Source organism: Phalacrocorax carbo, chromosome 12, assembly GCF_963921805.1.
Source record: "Phalacrocorax carbo chromosome 12, bPhaCar2.1, whole genome shotgun sequence".
Lineage (NCBI taxonomy): Eukaryota > Metazoa > Chordata > Aves > Suliformes > Phalacrocoracidae > Phalacrocorax > Phalacrocorax carbo.
The window spans coordinates 6610950-6632920 of NC_087524.1; the positions used below are offsets into that span (position 1 = coordinate 6610950).

A 21971-nucleotide genomic window follows, 5' to 3' on the forward strand; every position below is an offset into this window, starting at 1 on the left:
CTGATGCTTATTAATTATCAATCATGGTTGATAAATCCTTGATTACTGCCTTTCTAAAAAAGGACTCTACGAAACCTTTATTTTAACCCTTTCAAGGTTCATAGGCAGAAACAGCTTCTATAAAAGCAGTTCAGGAAACACTGTCTTACTATTTTAAAAGACGACAAATCAGAATACATGCTGACTAGCTATAAAATGGACAGTTGGATTAACTGAGGCTTCTATTTCATCTTGTTCCACAGCGGGATATACATTATTCTGATGGTAATGTAAACCTTCATCACTCTTGCTTTATTGCTGCTCTTCAGTTTACAGATGCTACTTTAGATCTCTACTATTACCCCAAAACATAATAATGAACTATGAATTTTTATGGTTTAATAGATTAGAGAATTATAGATTAATGACATGTATCATGATATTCTAGCTAAATTCATTGGCTACATACCATATGCTAGCTATTTTGAATTGGCTGTCAGTTTGTTAGTATTTTAAAATTCATTAGGCACTCAGGTGTGAATTAAGAAGATACACATGGGCACTTCATATTGTTCATATCATAGATTAATAGCTAAGCAGAACAATAAAATATTTTTCATTTCTGGTACGAGAATTGAACTGCCCAGAAAAGGGTAGTCTCTCTCAAATGAAACAATCCCTGACTTTATACTACAAAACACTGATTAAGAAATAACACTTGAATGAAAATGATTACACATAATGAAGCTATAAAAGTTTTCCAACAGCTGTTTAGAAAGACAGCTGTTGGAAGATACATTTGTATGTGTGTATTTATATATATTAAAATGACTTACGGTCAAGCACCTTTTGTCTTAAAAGTGACTGCGAAACAGGCTAAGGAACACATCACATTATTTGCTACCATATCAGTTGCAAAGCAAGGGTGAGGCTAAGATTCTATTTTCTTGTCTTACACAGATAAAAATGGGAGATGCACACAGGAAAAACTGCAAAGTTGAATTACTGCGACAAAACAAACACAAGACCTAACACAGAAATACGTACCAGATGCAAAAGCTGCAGTAAAAGGTGCCTCAAGTTGCCTTTACAGTTGTAGAAAAACCAATCTGCTACATCTTATCAGAGATAAATGTGCATTTGGCTTTACAAACCAAAAATTAATTGTAGCCCTTATGTCGCTACACGATTTTTGCAAACAAAATGAAACCATGTAATTTGTTGCTTGCAAGCAATTAGTTAACATTTAGTAAGTGCCCAAAGTTTAAGAAGAACAGGCTGAACCCAAGCAGTTGAAGGGGGAGGAAGCCATTTTGGGTGTGGCACCTGCAAAGTCAACAGGTGCTTTCTTTAATTAATTTAAAAAAACACCCTCAAAGCAAAATTATGTTTCACATTTGGGGAAACAAGCGGCTCAGGGAAAAAGGGGAACTCAAAGAAACTGTAGAAAATGAGGTATATTTGATGTCATCAAACCTTAGGAACAGCTCTTAAATTCTGAACAATTCTGGAATGGGTGAAAAAATGTTCAAGTAACTCTGAGGGAAATCAGTTCTTACGAAGTGGACGATAATATCCGCATTTAACTCGTGGGTACCACAGCCTTGTGCTATGATTGGCTGCCATCTGGGCTCCATCTGACAGCAGCAGATTGGTATTCTCTGCACATGTCCTCGCAATTCCTGTCGCCTATGTTTGCTGTCCCTTACACATACACACAATACATTATTTACTCAACTATAAACATTTCTCTAATGTACACAAGCAGCATCTACAGTGCAATCATGCACCAGCATTCAGGATCAATCTGGTATTGATAGTACACATCTGGCTAATCTTTTTACAACTGGTTTATAAAAAATATTTTAAATTGTGCAAACATTTTCCCACCTATATGTGTTAGAAACCTCTCATTTTTTTGTTTGCTTTCCTTTAATCCCTGAATAACAACAGGTCATTACTGCATGCATAATATTTTTGCTTTCATGAAGGTAACTTTCTGTTAAGCAGGACAGTTAAATAACTGCAATGGGAACTGTAAGTGTGACTGAGAACAGACCAAAGCAGGCTGATGTGTTAGCACTGCACAGAAATATTTTTCTTCACCAACAGCAATTTTGCAAGAAGGCTATCAGCATTGGTATAAAAAATAAAAGTCCTACAGGATCAACAAGGACAGCACTGTCCTTACTTAAAAGAGCAGAAGATGTTATTCCTCTCCATTTATTAAATGATTCAACATTGCGGTATGCCTGCAACTAATTAGTATGATCAACACAGTGCAGGGCAGGAACAAAAGCAGACCAGCCTCTGAGATGTGCTGATGTAAAAGCACACAGGAGTATACATTTTTAAATCCTGTCCTATAATTTATAACCATTACATACTAATTGTTCCTTGATGGAACTTTCATTTGTAAGACTGAATTTAATGTCATTTCTGATTAGGCCTGTCTCTGGATATTAAAACTGACCACCAGGTTTATTCACTTACTAGCAGTTAAATAACTAACTTTCTTTAAGACTGTCTTATACTAAACATTATAGAAAACGGAAGGTCAGTTACCCACAAGTAAGAATAATACAGATGCATGTAAAAAGAATAGATATGTGTGGCAAAAGAGAGAGAGAAATATAGGTATATTTGCTAAGTCATATACTTACCATTAGCACTGCAAAGTTACTGAAGCGTGTACTCTGAATGGTGGTAATATTGCCTGCAGAACTAATTATGTGGCACCCTTCTCCCCACCAGCCTCCATGTCCATCTAGAAGGTCAAAATCCCAGAAGGCTGCAATGGGGTCTATACCCCGTGCAAAGTGCCTCAACCCTATAGTAAGAGGGCTGGTGAGGTTTCCGAAACTGCACCCATCTGCAAAAGCAATAAACTGAATCAGAGATGGAGTGGAAAACCCTTTACTGATGAATGCTGTGTAAAGAGATCAAATGGAGTGAATTACGGGGGGAAAAGCAATAGACATACTCTTAATGGTCAAAATCAAAGGTAGTACTCCCATTCAGAAAAGTTTGCAATAGTATAAATAAATCTTATCATTTCAGTCCCATAATGTGTCCAAATAATCTAATCATCCTTCACAAAGCAGACTGTTTTTTGTTTCAGACTCTTCAGTTACGACCAGTGTTACACTATTGCCCATGTAACTGCAGAAATGGCTCAGTTTCACGGTATGATTAATAGCTGAGGCAATTCTGCACTTTGAAAGTCACATTTAAACCTTTAAAAAATGTTAATAGAAATGAGAGCATCATTCAGTATTAAACAAAATTAGTAAAATTGCCTGGGTGAATAATTAATCAAAATAATGACTCACTAGCACATACAATATATCACATTTAGACAAAAGCCTTTAACAACACCTGTTTTACGTCCATCGTATCGGAAAGTATACTGGTGAGTATCGATACATGCAACAGGGCACTACTCCCACTCCAAAAGCCTTATTTTAATCAGTGTCTAGGACGTTAACGTTGCAATTTTCATTGTAAAGAGTAAAACAAGGTTCTTTCCTATAGCACCGTGCTTTAAGAAACAAGCATCTGTAACAACGCTGTCAACAAACAGTAGTCCAAAATTTGAATTCTAGTCATACAGCAAGTGCATTTCTTTATTTGCAGGGTAATTTGAATAAAATCATGCAGATAGGAACAATTGCAAACATTTGTACTAAAGAGACTGTTTCCAGCCTCTCTGCACACTGTACACTCTACTCCTCTATTCTCTACATAATCAAGTATACCATAGCTTTTAGATTAAAGGAAATAATGCATAACAACTCCTCACCTATTTTAGCAAAAACAGCTGGTGTGGCAACCGTCCTACGTTTCCCATCATCTGCAAGATTTGATGAGTTTCCTGTGCTAGGAAAGAGTTTTCCATTCCGAAAGACAATAAACTGTAGCTTGCAAGTGGAGTTATCAACAGATTGCCAGGCTGAAGACTGAGAGAAGACAGACTGTGGCAAATGAACTGAAGCTACTGCTACAGCATTCTGTACAATGAGAAAAAAAAAGAAACATTTAAAATGCAAATCACAACAGGGTTGCTTTCATGATGTTTAAAACTCCTGTACAAGAAATGTATGCTGCCTTCCTTTTCCAACAGACTGGAAGCAACCAAGGAAGCACGAGCTGTAACCATGGGAATAGGATTGGTACAGTGCATATTAAAAGGGAAAACGTTTTGATTGAATGTGAGAGTCTATATGGTCAAGCTCCCTGCTGCAGAGGTGAGAATGGTTCTTACCGTGCCTGCTAGAGGGTCCATCAACACTGCAGATCTGATTTAAAGAGACAACCTCTACCAGGTTTTCTCCTTCACTTAAAACAGAATCAGACAACTTACATTACGACATTTCTCTGAAAGGGTACTTAAAGAGTATAAAAATAATGTTATTAATACAAAAAATTACATCAGCAGAGAGCTGCAAGCGCAGTAAACAGCACATTTTATGAATATGTTTTTCTTGGAAAAAATACAAAGAAAATCAGTTAACTCTGTTTTAGTAATGTGGAATTAAAAAATATTACAAGCGCTAATCTAACAGAAGAAAAAAAGACAGCACTAGGAGAAAATGAATGAAGACTGTCAGCTCACTATAATGGCTTTGAGTTGTGAGTGTGTTATACACCCTTTTACAAGCAGATAATTCGCTTACAGCAGAGCTATAAAATACACCAAACATTATGTTCTGAGGACTTCACTCATCAAGCATCTTTTTCCTGCCGAAGTAGCAAACTAATCATTAAAGGCTGAGATATTTACAAGAAAAAACAAGTGATGAGCAATGGGAAAATAAACAGGGAGTCTGTCCTGAGCCTTGAATCGAAAAGTGTATGTATTTAAAAACAAACAAACTACAAAATGTTCTAATTTGCATTTCCCCCAAGGGCAAAGTATAGCTTCTGTGCACATAATTTACATAGATTATCACACAGCTTCATCACAGCACATGTGCGCTACCTCTTTGAGAACTAAAAAAATAGTCTCCACGATCATGTAAGCAAACATGACATTAATATATGTCCATGTGCTGGGAGAAATACACATGTGAGAGAGATAAGGTACAACCGAGATCAGTGAACTAAAATGAATATGAGAAGTATCTAGTGACCTCATGACAAATATGGAAGAAAAGCATGAGTAATCCGTGATGTCACTGGGATGCTAAATAAACAGATAAATGCTTCTGTACAATTTTCTCTTTATTACCATGTATATTTTGGAACAGTTTTGTGATTTTTAATAATAAAACCACCCAAAATTCCTGTTTAAAATAAGTATGCAATCTAGGTGATGCCACTTATTTAAAATACTCAGGAAAAACAGAGCAAATAACAACAGGACATTTCTATATTAGATTTTAAAATTACTATGAAGGCTGTAATTGGAATTAACTGAGCTAAACATCAAGCACTCTTCCTTAGATTGTTTCCACTGCCTAATTCACTAAAGCTGTCATAACTGGCTTTATCTCTATGCTTCTGAAAAAGACGTATTTTACTCTATGATATATCAAAGTATCTGTATATGCTGAACATCTGATGATACCATTTTGGCTGTAAAATTGTTATCAATAAGTACGTACAGAAATTTTTAGGAGTGTCATTTGCCAAACCACAGGTCACTGTTGAGGACTTATCTGGAGATGTACAGAAGTGTAAGAGAAGTTACATTGTGATTAACTTTATATTTATATTGGATTTTTATTATTATTCTGTGCTGGAAAAAGCAACAACAATGACATATTAAATTACACTAATTACTTATTATACACAAAAAGAGAAAGCTAGGAGCATCTGAATCAGCTTATGATAATGAAACCAACAGCTAAAGGCGCTGGGATAAGCACAACGTCTATGAGTTGACAGAAGCAGTCCTACACAAGCCAGAGAAAACAACAGGTTTACAATGCTTTTGCTAAGGGGAAATTGTATAATTCATTGTGGTTCTCCAATTTCTTCTCCACTGGGACTTACTGATACCAATGGGGAAAAGTAATAGAGTAGACAGAGTTTGGCGGGGAGGCTGGGGAGGCGCAGAGAAGAGGCTGCACACATCTGAGGGACAGAGGGTTGGGCGGCAGGTCTGATGACAGGTTGCACAGCTGGTGAAAGACCGAGGTGATGTCCACCCTTCACCTCCTCACTATCGCCCCATCTCTGCCCACGCAGAGACCCTTCACTACGTAGCATAAAAGAAAGGAATCCGATCATGATGCCCCAAGTCTTACCCACAAATTACAGCTTCGCCTCACAGGGGCAAAGTAGAACGTAGCGAAGAAAAGCTGTGCACAGCCTAAAAATGGACTTAATGTGGACTGGTTGCCCTCCTCGGGCTGACTGAGCAAATCTCACACATGCAGCAACATCAAATTACTCACATGACAAAAAGACACATTTACAGAAAATTATTTCCTCATTAGACTTCAGGAAAATGTTCCTCCCTATTTGTCTCCTCAAAATGTACCAAGAATATGAATACCCATAGCATTAACTATTTAATAATCTCCGCTAAATAATGTCTACAGTCACTTCCTGGGATACAATTTAATTATGAATACTGGCCTTTGTATGCCTGTTATTTCAAACAATTTCTTTTGAGTGCAGGCAGTCTTGCAGAGCAAAAGGCAAAGGGACAGGGCTGTCTCTTGACTGGACAAATGTACACTTAAAATCAAACTACTCACTGTGCATCAAATATTTACTTTATGTAGAAATTCCTCAGAATTAAACATCAAACTGTCTGCCACAGCAACATGCCTGCCAACAAGCGCCTGTGCTAGGATACTAATTGAAAATGCACACATTGAGAGTGCCCACACATTCACAATGCTGTTTAAAAATATGAATAAATATTTGTGAACAATTTTTACATATAAGATATGTGAGAATCTTCTTTTCTAATAGCATTAGTCATTATTCACAGGAGAGAGATGATCTGAGCACTCAGGCAATCCCTGTTATTGTGGTAGAGGATGGACAGAGCCTGCCTGGATGCTCAGTCTTGGATTCTGCTACTCTTATGTGTGGTGATGAATAAGTCAGTTCCCCACTCTTGCCTCAGTTTCCCTCTCACTTAGTGAAATAAAAATGATGGGTTTGTTTTTTTGTTTTTTTTTTTTGCTCTGTAAGGTGCTCCAGAGTCCAGAGATGAGAACAGATTATTATAAAACCAAAGACAGTAACATCAAATTCTGAGTGAATGACTGTGCTTCACATGTTTCAAAGTCCACATAAATCACGTAATTTAAAAATATTTTATTTGGACACCACATCACATAGGAAGTGACATTTCCAAGCGTGCTAGTGGCAGCATCTCAGGAAGCTGCTCCACCTCTAAGAGGGGAGAAAGAGCACTAGAGGCAGAGCCACCATCAAGTGTCCTGCAGAGGAGCTGCGGCTTTGCAATGACACAGGTCAGCACTGGCATCTCATATTTTCCCTGGAAAAGCTTAGAGTCTGTGTCAGCAATTTACTAAGTTAGGATTTAGACATTCTGTGAGCGTTTTCAAAACAGAATGTCAATAATCCCTTCATGACTCCATTTCACTTTTAGTCCTATTAACTGGATTGGACTGGCATTCATTAGAAGAAAAGGAAATCCTGAACATACTGTAGATTTTTCTATTTTTCTGCTGGAAAACACCAATGTTTTAAAACAAAAACTATCCACAGAGATCCACCCATTTGTGTATAAATAAGAGAGAAACAATGCAAATTTCAAAACCTCCTAGTTATCTTCCATGTCATCTACCCAGATATTAAAAAATCTGCTGTGTGACCTGCAGCCAGAGAAAGAGGGCTTATCAGCTCTAAGCCAGCTCTGAGGATTTTCTGGGAGGGCTGCTAGGACTCCTGGCTTCCAAGACTTCTTGGAACCCAGGAAACTTTCCAAAAAGCCAAATGAAAGGTCATTTGGAAGACTCTGAATCATAATTTGGAAAGTACAGTTTTGTAAGTACTTCTAAAGTTTCAGTTTTTGTTTCCATTTAAGAGCTATTTTTTATGTGTGTGTGGAATTTTTCAAAGTATCTGAGGAAGAGAAACAGCACAAATAAATCCAACCGGATCCCAAATGTGTTAAATTTGAATGGAAAACCTAATTGTAAAGAGGAAATTGTCCTCAGGAAATTGTGAGCTATGGACTTTTGACATGTTTGCAGCTTATGCATGTGTGACCCTTATTAAAAACATTTTAAGGGGAAAATAAAAGATTTAAAGTGGAGTTTTTCCCCAGGTAATTTTATTCTGGTCAGCAGTCCATTCCTTATAATCAATGCTAGCATTTACAAGGAGTTGTTAAGTGTTTAGAGAAGATGGCCTCTTGACTTAGGTGCCTTTCTGATATGTTGGCCCTTCTACTTTCATTGTTCTTTAAAGAGACCTGCTCCCATTTTCAACATTGCTTCCCCCATTATCTCATTCTACCTGTCTAAAATTTAACATAATATTGAAAGAATATACCCAGTATCAGACAATCATTATCAAGGAGGATACTTGGTAACCACCATGAAATGACACAAACCAAATTATTTCAGTAGCTATTATTTGCATATGTCTTGATACTAGATTAATTTGGAGTTCAAGCACAGTGTTTCTATTTGAGATAAAATATATTTCACAGGGGAGCCTCCAATTCTGAGATCCCAGAACAGTCATCAGGTATGTTTTTCCAGTTGGCAATTTCCTTACCTTAAAAACAACACCTTAACAAGAGGTCAGAAGAAAACTGGAGGGAAAAAAAAAAGGAGTAAATGAACGCCTGAACACTTGGCAGAGAACTGGAAAAGCAGCTCCACTGCTTCCAGATCTTAAACAATCTGATGAGGTGTTTTATAGATTCAGGTGCAAGATGCCATGTACTATATTATTAAAGATCCAAGGGTGTTGCCAAAATAGGCACAAGCTAGATAAGGTTACTGTAGCAGTAAAAAAAGAGTAGAAACTAAGATCTACAGATAAAAGCCTATATTACTAAATAGGTACTGACTGAGTTAACAGAGTGGTCATCATCATAAAATCAAGCAAATAAAGTATTTATACATATACAATAGATTTTATTTAGGCCCTCAAACAAAACAGCACCCCCTTAGAAGCAACTGAAGATTTCAGTTTGGAGATTATGTTAAAGGTTTGGTGGTTAACATAACAGAAAAGGTGCTAAACTGTTTTTTAAAGCTGTCTCTCCTGGTAGATAAATAACTCTCCTTTGGAATTATCTCAGCACTTGACATATGAGATAAGGACAGGCATTTGGCCCAGCGCTGTGAGGCTTCAGGTAGACTGTACATGAGTACTGATGTCTTTTTCTGATATGAAAGGTATCAAAAAAACCCAAAACTAAACCCAAAACCAAACCAAACCAAAATTGAGACTATCTGGGAAAATGCCAAATAAAGGTTCTGTAAAAAGAATGGAAACAATGCCAGCCTGAAGAAATATGGTTATACAAGACACATACTCAATGATAAACAATTTGACAGGTCCTAAAAGAGATAGGATTTGGGTTTTTTTTGTGTTGATATATTTTTGTGTGTGTGGTGTTTTTTTTGTTTGTTTGTTAAAATGGGAAGATACCAAGCAAGGGAAGTTGGAGATCCCCAGCTGTGTAACTTTTCTACATAACCTTGCTCCTGATTTGTCACAGGTTAGACTGCTTTTTAGATTGCTGTTTAAACAAAAGTCTGGAAAGGCTCAGGGAAGACTAGCAAGTGAAAAGCAAAATTAATATAGATTCCTAGAACTTAAGAGGTACCTCCAAAAATGCAACCTAAAATCACCTGGCTATTGAGATAAAATTGCTAAGCATGTTAGGATTATTGTGTGATAAAGTCATTACGTAGTAATGCTGCAGTCGACATCCATCTCAATATCTGGAAACCTAAGTAGAGTCCAATATATCTTTGTTCGAGCCAGGCATAAATGCTGTTTTAATGAATAGTGAAAATATGGCATCAATAACAAATCTAGGCAAATCATATGAAAAGGTACAAAACCATGTTAATGGGTGTTTAAAGTTATCACTAATTAATAATAAGGGTTTTCTAAAGTCATGCTATAGAAATGTTAGATTTAGCAAATAGCATGGGAATTTTAGAAAAGCTGGTAATATAAAATGATCTTGAAAACCTGATCGTCAGTAAACCTTTTCTAATAAAAGTAAAAAATAAATGTCTCCATGTTAGGTTTTTGTATTTAAAATTTGAAAACTTGGCAAACTCAGGAAATTCATTGATAAAAGTTAACAGGGCTTACAAGATCAAAAATGGAAGGGCATATCAAAAAGGACAATGAGTATAATCAGAAAGCTTATGAAAAGAAAAAAAAAACCAAAAATCACTGATCAGTGAAACAAAATAGTATTTTAAGTTTTAAGAAAAGGATGGATACAATGAAAATTGCCAAAACCATTTTACATGCAGCAGTAAGTTCTTCAGAGCTCTGTGAAAAAAAGGACAAAGAAAGTAGAGCTGCCATGTCGAAAGAATCAGGTAGAGACAAAACAAACTAGAAAAAAATCAGGAAATACATTTTTTTATTTAACTCCAATGAAAGTATTGGTGTTTACATGGAGACAATGGTAGGATCAATAATGAGAAGAAGAATATGAGAATTACCACAAATGTCAAGGCAAAAATTCAATAAGAGCTGAATATTGTCATACAAATCTTTGAAAGAACTGACATATAAAATCAAAAGACCATTATAATTTTTTTTTTTTTTTTTTTTTGGAATGTACCAAGTCGGTATTAGAGCAATGATGACGGCTCTGTAAAATGATCTACAGTTAGGGTGAGTGTGTGAACCAAGTTTGGCATGCAGATAATGGTATAGACCAATGCACAAATGAACAACTTCATTGCACAGGTCACAACATCACTCACAGCTGCTGCTGTCGTATTTTCTGCTTCTGTGTCCAAAGACAGGCCTCTTTTAATGAGTTCGAAAGAGTTGACTGGTAAATTGCATGAAAATGTAGTGTCCTTCAGGCACATCTATATGGGCCAATATGTCACTATTTCTGTGTTCCAGTGTGATGCGTTGAGGTTGCTTATGCATTCATGCATTATTCCTCCAAACCATAGGTCAGCATTTAGGACTTCATTATTAATGCATCCATGAAAATATGGTCAGAAAATGTAATACTTTATTTTCTAAGAAAAGGAAAATGTGTGGAATTCTGCAAGCAGTAACTGACCTGCTAATTTGATATTGGGAGCGAAAAAAAGAGGAGGAGAAAAAAAAATCAAAGACGAAGATAACACAAAGGGAGAGAAGGTAGGTTTACCAAAGGTAAATTATGCCAGACTCACATGATAGTCCTCCTTGATAACTGTTTTTCTGGAGACAAGGCGATACAATTCCCCTAGTTTCTTTGGTCTTCAATAAAATACTGGATGCTACATAGAAAACTGTTAGCTGAGTTGAGACATTGAGAATTAGTAAGAAATAGTGTCAGATGAATAAGGGACAAGATAAAATTGATAATACAATTATTTACTTTGAAAGGGGAAGAGAGGCTGGGGTGAATATATCCAAAGTTTCTATGAAAATCAGTTTGGGGACTTCCAATTTTCATTTGATGACCTTGAAGAAAAGAGGAATGTCACTTAAGACAATGTTCAAAATCATATATTTTACAGATTTATAATGAGAATTTCTATTATAAGCTGGTGAAACAGACCACTTTGGAAAGCAACAGACAAGGGAAAGGACCTGAAAGCACTGGCTGATCACAGGATGACTCAGAGCCACTATGATTTAACAATAAAAAAAAAAAAAAAAAGACAAATGCAGTCCAGAATATACAAGATGATGCATTTCCATTAGATAGGGAAACACTCTGATTTTAAAGGTCTAATCAGAAATACGCTACATGATATAGATCAATGGGGCTCAGGAAAAATCAGTCCAGAATAGAATGGGTGTAGAGGATGGTTAATAGGGTCACCATTGGAATTACTACTTTGTTTCACAAGTGCAGAGTAAAAGAGTTTAGCTTTATTAGCCTAGCAAAATGAAAGAGGCTGTGCCTGCTGTCTTTAAAAATACCAGCGGAATAGCATGTAGTGAGGAAGAAGAGTCATGTGAGCGAATAGCCAGCATGAGCACAAGGACAACTAGGATGTTGGTAAAGAGCAAAAACACAGACTTAGAAGTATGAAAATGTGTCCTAGCCTTTGTAACAGAGAGGACAGGGTAGCTTTCAAAGACTATAGACACACATACACACAAAAAATTACCTACTTTTGAGAGAGTATTCTAAAGCTTTATGATAGAATTACACAATTTAGTTTTGGTTTATTTCTCTGTTTTACAAGAAGTGTCTAACATTTCTTTTGAGAACTCATTACTTCCCTGAATAAAGGAATTCCTGAACTTCTTACTTCTACTTACATCCCCAGTATACAGTTAATAGAGTTCATAAAAATCTCACTAAGAAGAAAAAGAGTTTTAAAAAACTATACAATCATGGTAGATTCAAGTGACTCACATCTGCAGTAAAAGAACACTGAGCATGGTAATGATATCATTTTTTTGAGAAAGAAGAAAAAATTCTACACACATGTAAGAGCTGCAGTCAGCAAACTTGAAAACTGAACCACTTATTTAATGTAGACACCTATTTTAGAAATCTTAAAATAAATGTCTAAAAACAGAACAATTAAACATAGATCTCACATAGAATAGTAAAAATGAAGACATAGGTGTATTTCTATTACTTTTCTTCCCACTATTTTTCCTTAAAATTGAAGAGATGTGTAGTGCTTTAGTTTCAAGAGCTCAGTCTCCTATACTGCGTGATGGTCAAGACAGCAATACCCATCACGGATAACCATTAACTACTGACACTCAGATGAACATCCCTAATATAGGATCCCATAAAAACAGAACCACCCTAATCACTACGCTACCATTCCTAAACAAGAACCCCAGATTTATGATACCTGAAATAGAATATAAAATGAAAGTATCATTCATTTGTGGTAGCATCAGTAGTAGCACGAGTGGGTAACCTTGTGGCTCTGAATAAAAGACAAACCCCTTTCTTCACACTGTTGGATCGGCTAGCAATCTCCCATACACTCAGGCTGCACCTATAGGTAGGGCCATAATCCTTAACTCCAAATTGTGGTGACTTCAAACAAAGGCTTTGAAGCAACTTGGTGTCAGTTGAAAGAGGTGTTTCTGCAAAAGCCTCAGAAAACACAGTGAATCTGGAGGCAACCTCAAACATTATTGCTCCTGTAGATACATTGTATGAAAAAGGATTAAGAACCACATTGGTAAATTATTTACTCCTGATAAGTTGTCAGTATACTTTCCATGTATTCCAAAACTCCACATAAGCAATGTCATTTTAAAATTTCCAAATTTTATCCAAGTTTTCACCTTTTATGACAACGTGTCTTTTATGGTAATCTTTCTGTTGACAACAGAAAACACACTGTAAAGCACAACAAAAATCAGTAATGAGGGAACAACATTATATCAATTGAGTTTTATATAAGAAGCACAAAACAATTTTGTTATAAAATTAATTATTTGTTTTTATATTTAATTTAGATTGGTTTTATTTTAAGGATCTTTTTAGATTTCTCAGACAGTGCTACATGACTGCTCCAATCCAGGGTGCCCTATTACAAATCAAGCACAGTCTGCAATAGACTTTGAATTTGAAGGTTTTTTTTGTGGGAAGGTCCTTGAAGTCTTAAAGGATTTTGGACACACCCCAAAATTCACACTGTAGCTTTCCATTGTTTTCCGCTGGACCTACAGAGACTCACTGCAGCTTCATTTTTAAAAAGGATGGCTTCTGGCAGTGCGTTCTACAGGAAGAGTCACCCTCTTCAGAGTTTGGTTCACTGGGCCCTTCAGCGATGCATTAGCTCCTAGAAATACTACATTTTCCTCTGAGCAGCCTGGGATGAAGTAGTATTTTTCCTTTTTATTTAGAAGCTCAGTTTATCTTCAGGCATTAAATATGTGAGATCTTTCTGGAAAGATGATAAGCATATTTGATTTTATTATTACATTGATGAGACTGTGGTTTTAACTGTTGCAGATGCACTCAGAGGATGGGATGGGCATATGCTAAATTGTTAGAATTTTTAAATATAAAGTCACAGTAAATAATCTCATGAGCTGTCTAGCTGTCATTCAGCCACATAATTACAAAACTATCACCATGGATCTTAGGAAGGGCATCATAATTATACAGAATACCTAACTAACCAAATACCTTTTACAGCTCATTGACCACTGAATTAAATTATATGTAAGTACTACCAGTTTAAAAGAAGGAATCGTGTGAATTCTAGCTTCTGGCATACATGAGGGTTTTTTGCCATGACCACTTTTAATTTATTTTTTGAACTAGGTGAATTGTGTTAATATCGGCCTCACAACAGTCTTAGTTTCTGCATGGTCCATAGCTTAGTAATTATCATACATAAACTATTAGGAATGGGAACAAAAAGAATATTTCCCACTCCTCTGACATAAAGTGTTAACAAAGATTTTTCTAAAGTTGGAGAAACACAATTTGATTAAAAGGAGAAGGGATATTAAATGGCTTACACACGTAAGAAAAACTACTGTGTACTAAATGAAATTCATATGCATTTTGATAGAGTGTGGTACATACCATTATGGATTTTATGTCTTTTCTAAAGTCTTAGAAAATTTGTGTATATCCATTTATTGAATATGAGTACACAGTGATGCAACCATTACGTAATACAGTCAATCAAATGACCGAATATTGCAACTATTTAATCATACCAAATAATAGGATTTCTAATTTCACTGATGTGGTATTCACACTTAGTTAAGCTAAATAAATATAAAGTTCATTTAGTAACATAAGTAGGAATGTAGTGAAAAAGGTTCGTTCTGAAATTTTTAATAAACTATTTTGATATAATTTTCCTGAGGCAAAGTGAGCTTCTATATTGCATAAAATGTACAGAAATCCAAGTATTAAGTGTTTTTCTGGTGCTGTCTTTTCAGAAAGATGACTCAATGAAATGCTGACATTGCTGCTTGATGACTACTGAAACATTGCCCCTGTCTGATAACGGAGGACAGCTGAAACTGCTGAAAATAATTTTTGCAATTTAGGTCTTTTAGGAAGTGAATTTAAAAGTTCCACACCATGAAATGACTCAATATTCAGCAGATTTTGAATGATTTGGATGTTATCCTCAGGAATGATCCATATTGCCTATAGCCACTAATCAGTTCAGACAGACCCAGCATTACTCTTGCAAGCCATACCTTGGGCAAGGCTCACATTTCTAGAAGCGATGCGAGATCACTACATTCCTTTGCTTTGCTATATAGAGACAGTTACGTATTTGAAAAAATGGTAAGACTGCTTTTTTCTTTAGTTCATGTATGCGCAATCGCACTTTCCTTCACTCTATTACAAGACACAACTTCGCTATCCTCACAATAGCTGAGAAAATACGCCTCCTCAAGAAGAGCAAATATGATTTCTTCCCTCCTTCTGTTCCCAAACTCAGTTTTCCATTTTGAAAACCTGATATATTTTAGTCTCCAACTTGCCAAAACAATAATCTGCTTCCTGAATTTCAGTCACTCAGTCAATTTATTAGCTTCTACAGTACAGTCAGAAAGCATGTGTCATAAGAAGAAATGTAAAAGGAGTGAGTATAGTTACACTGGCAAGAGAGAGGTTCTGAGTCACAGAACTGTCTTCGCATTTGGATGAAACTGCCCAAGGTGTCTAGACCCTTGAGTTGCATGGTGGTAAAGTGGATGTATATCAATGATGGCAAGTGACATTTTAAGAGAATTCTTACAACTGAGATGTTGTGCATGAAGGAGAAGACAGATATTCCACTACTGCTAGTGCCTGTAGTTGTTAGTAGCTGCTGCTCCCCAAAGCTCCCATGCAAAATCAGGTACCCTGCTCTGCAGGTCTCACACACATCTTCAGGATTCTGATGCACCCAGTGTGGACACAAAAGACAAGATATTGAGCTCATTATGACAATGAAATGCTAACGTCAGAATTTCACCTTTGAAGTTCAGTTCTGGCCAAATGCCGTGCTCAACATCTAGTTATTGCCAAACCAAACACAGGTTTGGTACATGTGTTTGTGTGTGAAATAAGAGACCATAGATACTAAAGTAAAGGGATTTATCCAAGGCTGCACTTCCATGAGATAATTATCAGCACTAGTGGGTCCAAATTTGTGCCACAGTGCTGATGTAAGCCTTTGTTTCTGTCCTACTTTCTTGACAACTGAACAGAAAAGGAATGGAGGAAAGGAGTCCATCTGGAAAGTAAGCTGTCAATTCGTTAAGAGTATTAACATACTTTAGTACTACTTAAAAAGAGTACCTTTTCCCAAGCCATTCTAATTTTGGCTTTTATATAGAAAACGGTTATTGTCTGATGTATAGTGTATTCCCCCATTCCGTTTTAAAATAAACCATATAAGTTGTTCTCCTTGCAAGTAATATATTTGCAGATATGTTTTCACCAACAATCCAAACTAGAGTCATGAGGAAGCTTTTAAAATAAAACATTGCGGGATGTGTATGTAAGTATATTGTATGAATACTTCATGTGAAAAATCTGTTGTGTTGGTCCCTTGGTTCAGCAGAAAGCATTCAGAGCTAAATAGAACACTTCCACCTCCAGCCGAATCACACGTACTCTCATTGTCCTCATCATAGATTACTAGTTTATCTGGACAGGCTCCTTAGCCACCTGTTCTAATGAGTGCTTAGGGACAATCTATCTTGATTCATTCTACGAAGGTTTTCTAAGGGATTTGCCACAGAGTTATGTGAACATCAAAGATATTTGCTGGCATTATCCACAGTAAAATCCAGTAACAACCACAATGGAAGTGAGGTCAGAGTGAACCTTCCATCAGACCACGTCTCCACTGATCTATTGATCACTTTATACAGTCCTTTTAGTTGGAGAATGTTGGAAGAAACCTAACACTTATTTCTTAATATTTCAGAGATGCTAAGAAACCACCTAGACACGTGTGCAAATTTTGCTTTGTTACTGCAAAAATAGTCACTTGACATAGTAAATCTTAGGCATTTCATTTCTGAAAGCTGACTGAATCAAAATGTTAATCCTCTAATCACATCAAGTTTTGTAGCTCAGCTGCTATGAAACAGTGATGACGTTCTCCTGATTAAGATTTTAAAATACTAACATACATTATCAGTTCTTGCCATCAGTCATCACTACATGAAAACTCATGGTTTATATTGGGTGAGGATGGTTTTATATTTCTGAGGCAGTACGTGCTGTATTGCTCTCCCTCAAGCAAGCACCTTTGGGCTGAAATGTCAGAGGTCACTTTAGATTTTTTACATAGTGCATGAACCCAGTTGAGGTCTGAACAAACCCCAGGAGAGCATCCCCTCATTCCCATTCAGTGACTGGTGAGGATGAATATTCCTAGTATAATATAGTAAATTGCTAATATAATAGATTCCTTTAAATATTCAGATAGGTGCTAACCTAGGCTAGTTAGATGGGATGAAACTCAGTAACAACTGAAGACTGAGAACTAAGAACTTACATAAGTCTTCTCTCCCCATTCCTTTGATAAACAGAAGGGAATAACAATAATCCTAATTCTTCCAAATGCAAAGCTGCTTTCAGTTTGCAATGTACTACAGGAGTGGATGGGAAAGCATAGCCTTTTTGTTTTGCTCATGGCTTTTGAACTAACACAAGTTTTCAAGTATTACTGCTGCAGGGCCTATATACTGAAAAAGCAACAGCAACATACTCATTAAAAATAGCGGTCTATATGCCATGAAGTGTTCACTTTTTAAATCTTGTAAACTAGTTATATAAGCATCAAATTTGCAATTAAATCAGTAGAAAATGAATTGTTTTACATTGTTATATGTAAGCATTCACAACGGTTTGAATATTTTTGGTCTTCCCCTGATTTTCTTATCTTTTTCAGTAAAGGTCAATTCTTCTGGCATCAGTATATTTAGTGTGCTCACAAATTTGTACCAAAGGCCTTTGTTCTAAAGGGCTTCATTTTTATCAGTCAGACACATCAACAGTGTGTATATTTCAGACTTTCTCAAGGGCTTCCACTGCCAAATTTGAGTGATTTTTTTTCCTAAGTGTGTTATCGTTCTTGCTGAATCACTTCCAGTCTCCTATTAACTGATATGCCTTTATTTTAGGCAGTAGCAATGTTCGTTTTCTAACATAAAAGCTTAATACGTTCACCATTGCACTCTCTTTCTCTTCTGGACTCCCCAGCTTTACTTTCTGCATTAAATAGGATGGGAGTACTTTGCTGAATCCCACACATGCATTTCTGGACTCTTACTACTGCTACTACGAGATGCTGATATGAGTACCTGAGTGTATGAATTAATTATTTAGGAGCAAGGGTCTGAAAGAAATGTGCTCAAGGAGGGAAAAGGAAAGAAAATCAATACAGAAAAAAAATTGAGTCTCTTATGCCAACTGAAGGACTAACATCATGTACAAAATTAATAACTAACATTATTAGCGGAAAGACAGTGTACTTGAGGAAAAATGGCACAGTCTCAAATTTTCTATCTCAGCAACGAGAAAGACTTCCTGTTTTTTATCATTGGGAATTCCGAGTCCTGGAAGCTCTATATATCTACAACGATATGGAAACACGGCTACGAAGGGCACTGACTCTCCTAAAAACTGTATTCCCATTTTCCTCTATTGTCCAACATTAGGAAAAATTATTTTTATAACAAGTATGAGGGCCTAGATAAAACTATAAAAGACTAATTTAGCAAACTAATGAACTGATTTTGATCCTACTTCTCCAACTACACCTAGACTTACTGTGTTTTGTTCCTTTCATACAGGATGCATTACCTGAAAAGCAAAGGTCTTCTCTTGAAAACAGCATTAAGTAAATGTCTCAACTTTAATAAAATGAAATAACTTCAGTTCATGTCCTATTTTTTCCATACATAAACACAAAAATAAAAATTGATTGGCCACTTTGTGTTTTTCTGCCTTTCTAAGTTTTGCTATTCCCACATTTCTTCAATAGATCTACATTAAAAACAGAATGACAAATACATTCAATAAGAAAACAAAACAGTATTCACTAGCTATAAATATCTTACAGTCTGTCTCTTAATTTTATCACCTTGTTGGGGCTTTTTGAGGGAACCCACCAAAAACATATTCTTTGTATAGTTTTGATATCCTCTAGCTTTTTAGGTTATTTTTAAGTCTCTGTTCAAAAGCAATAAGCCTAAAATGATGCAGTCTGCATGTCTGAACAGCATCATTTTCTTGCTTTGTAACCTTGACATGGAGAATGCAAGATACTTGTACTTGCTAAGCCATGGTCTGCTCAGCATCATTGTGTTAGCATTACTCACCAAGTGGAATTAAAAACTGCACTACAGTTACCATGACAACCAGCTGTCTCCCACATACAGCATCAGTTTGCATTTGTGCAGACCATTTCTAACAATGATTTAAGTCAACAAATTCAGTATTACCCTAAGGTAAAAATCTGGTTTAAGAACAAATAAATATTTTCAGTTTCATAATATTACTTAGCTCAATACATTAATTCCAAGTATGACTTGGGAGATCTTCAGAGGGCTGCAGTGACTTTTCTCAGAAATTAAAGATGAATGGTAATCTTCTGGTCAATATACAGTTGAGGGCCACTGAAATTCTTGACCCAATGAACATGTAAGAAGCAATATTCTATAGGACGTTCTATTATAAGCAATATTTTAAAATTTCTAGTAAATCATCTTTGTAAAACTGACTCAATATAGTAAGTGATGGAAGAAGAACACTGTACTCTCTTAGACAGATTTTACATTTTTTTAGTTTTGATTTTATGGCCTTCTTTAAACTCTAAACTCCAAAGAAGCAGCAGCGTATGATTTGTTGTCTGTTGCTTATGGAGAAGAGAAGGTGTAACATTCATAGAAGAGTTTGTGGGGAAAATGCATTAGAATATTTATTTAATCATTTTCTAAAATTTACATTTGAATGAACTGGTTGATTACCTTGGGTAGTATAACTACCATCATCAGCGTATGCTCGCTATACAGATTCTTACTAGAAAATAAAGTATAATCTGCATTCATCCAAAAGTATCAGCTGGCAATTCTCCATTGGGAAAATAATCTGAAACTGGAATACAGTTTATGGGCCGGGGAATTCTAAAATAAGTTCATTTTCTAGTAAACTTGCAGGGTTTTTTTGGTTTTGTTCTTATTTTGTTTGTTTGCTTGTTTTAATAATCAGTTTAAATGCAAAGAGAAGGCCCAGTTGCTTTTGAAACAGATGAGCTATAAAGGAGAGAGAGAGAACAGGAGTATACAAAATTTATATCATATTTACAATGTCCGGTGAAACATCATACAATTGCATACTGGCCATCAGTATGAAGTAGCCACCTGGCAGTTTTCAGATCCTTTTGATCACCAAGCATGCTTTCGGCAGAGAACGGTTGGTTTTGATTGCCATTGCACAAACACATAACGGCAACGATGGCCAGGTCTTCTTGCAGCACAGTAGGATGTATTGTTATGAAGAGAGGGCAAACAAGAACCTCCAAAACAACATAAAAACCACATATCAATTGTGCGTTTGTATAGTGAGCGTGGGGAGAGGGGGGAAAGTAAATGCTGAAAAAAAAGATGGTTAATCTATTAAAAATGTAAAAGGTAATGAAGTAGTAACTATTTTTTAATGTAAGGAAGTATTAAAAAATTCAAAGACAGGAAACTTAGAGTCTGTATTTACTAAAGAAACTGCTAATGTTACATATGAAGTATATACATATTAATGATACTTCCCACACTCACTCATTTTTCTGGAAGCAAGTGCCACAACTAAACATTACTGCACATTTCCCCATTTGGTACCTGGTATAGCACTTGTTGCATCACAGAACTTAAATACTGGACAAAGAAATGTAATGCATTTAAAATTAAAACATTCAGAGGCTATAAGGAATCTGATGCTGTTATAAGAAGTTTTAATCTGTGATTGAGAGTTATTGAATCCTAACCCTGAGGAAAATACATAATAATAAAAAGTTTTCATTTGAATAGAATGCTTTCAGTTTTAAATAAATTCATTTATGTGGGAATGCTGGTCAGAGGACAAAGACAGCAAAATAAGTATAATCACAGAATCATATCTAAAAGATTGAGGAAGGAAGTAGCACGGAAATGCATTCAGTCCTGGATCACTGTGGACACATTTGTTATCAGTGACAGGCAATGTGAAATCAAGCACAAACTGAAATCAAACCCTTCTTTAAGGTTACGCTAAACCGAACTGACAAGGAACACCACATGCAAGAAAGAAAAAGAAATGGATTTCTATATAGCACTTCGACCTTCAGCAATGGGAGTGCATAATGTTTAAATGTAAAAACAGAAGAATTCAAGGCAGAAAAGGGGTAGAAAACAAAAGAAGGAATAAAATATAACCTGGGGCTCCAAATCCACAAACCCAGACAGGAACAATTTTTTTGCTAGCAAAAAGGCTGCAGTCAAAGGTAAATGACAATGGGAAAACAAATATGATTGTAACTGAAATTTAACAGATCTGTAACAATCCATTAACTCCTAGATTGAGCTGCAATGTAATATCGTAAAATAAAATACAAATTAAAAGTAAATCAAGATGACAACATAGGCAGATGTGAATCATTTTGCCCTGAGGCTGAGTCTATACCCTTGTGTCAAAGATGCCTTAATGGGGTTAAAGTAGCATTTGCTAACAATTAATAGATGTTTTCTTGTTACATTTCAAAAAAATTTTGATGGCGCCATCAAAAAAAATGAAGACGGTTATTAATTCTAGAGTCAGGGAAAAGGTCTTTCAGATAGTAATTTAAGAAAAAAATAAACAGTCTCACCACTGTGTTCCTCTAAAATAGGACTCACCAAATTTTTTCAATCAG

The 21971-nt window shown here is 35.9% G+C and overlaps 1 protein-coding gene across 2 annotated transcripts in view; it reads right to left on the reverse strand.

Moving 5' to 3' along the window:
* ADGRA1 (adhesion G protein-coupled receptor A1) overlaps positions 1–21971 on the reverse strand; it is a 291575-nt gene that overhangs the window by 50554 nt on the left and 219050 nt on the right. For both annotated transcript variants that reach the window (XM_064463875.1, XM_064463876.1), the window contains 2 exons: positions 3782–3989; positions 2643–2851 (listed from right to left, as the gene is read on the reverse strand). In XM_064463875.1, the coding sequence (XP_064319945.1) occupies positions 2643–2851; positions 3782–3989 (417 nt within the window). The remainder of the gene's footprint in view (positions 1–2642; positions 2852–3781; positions 3990–21971) is intronic.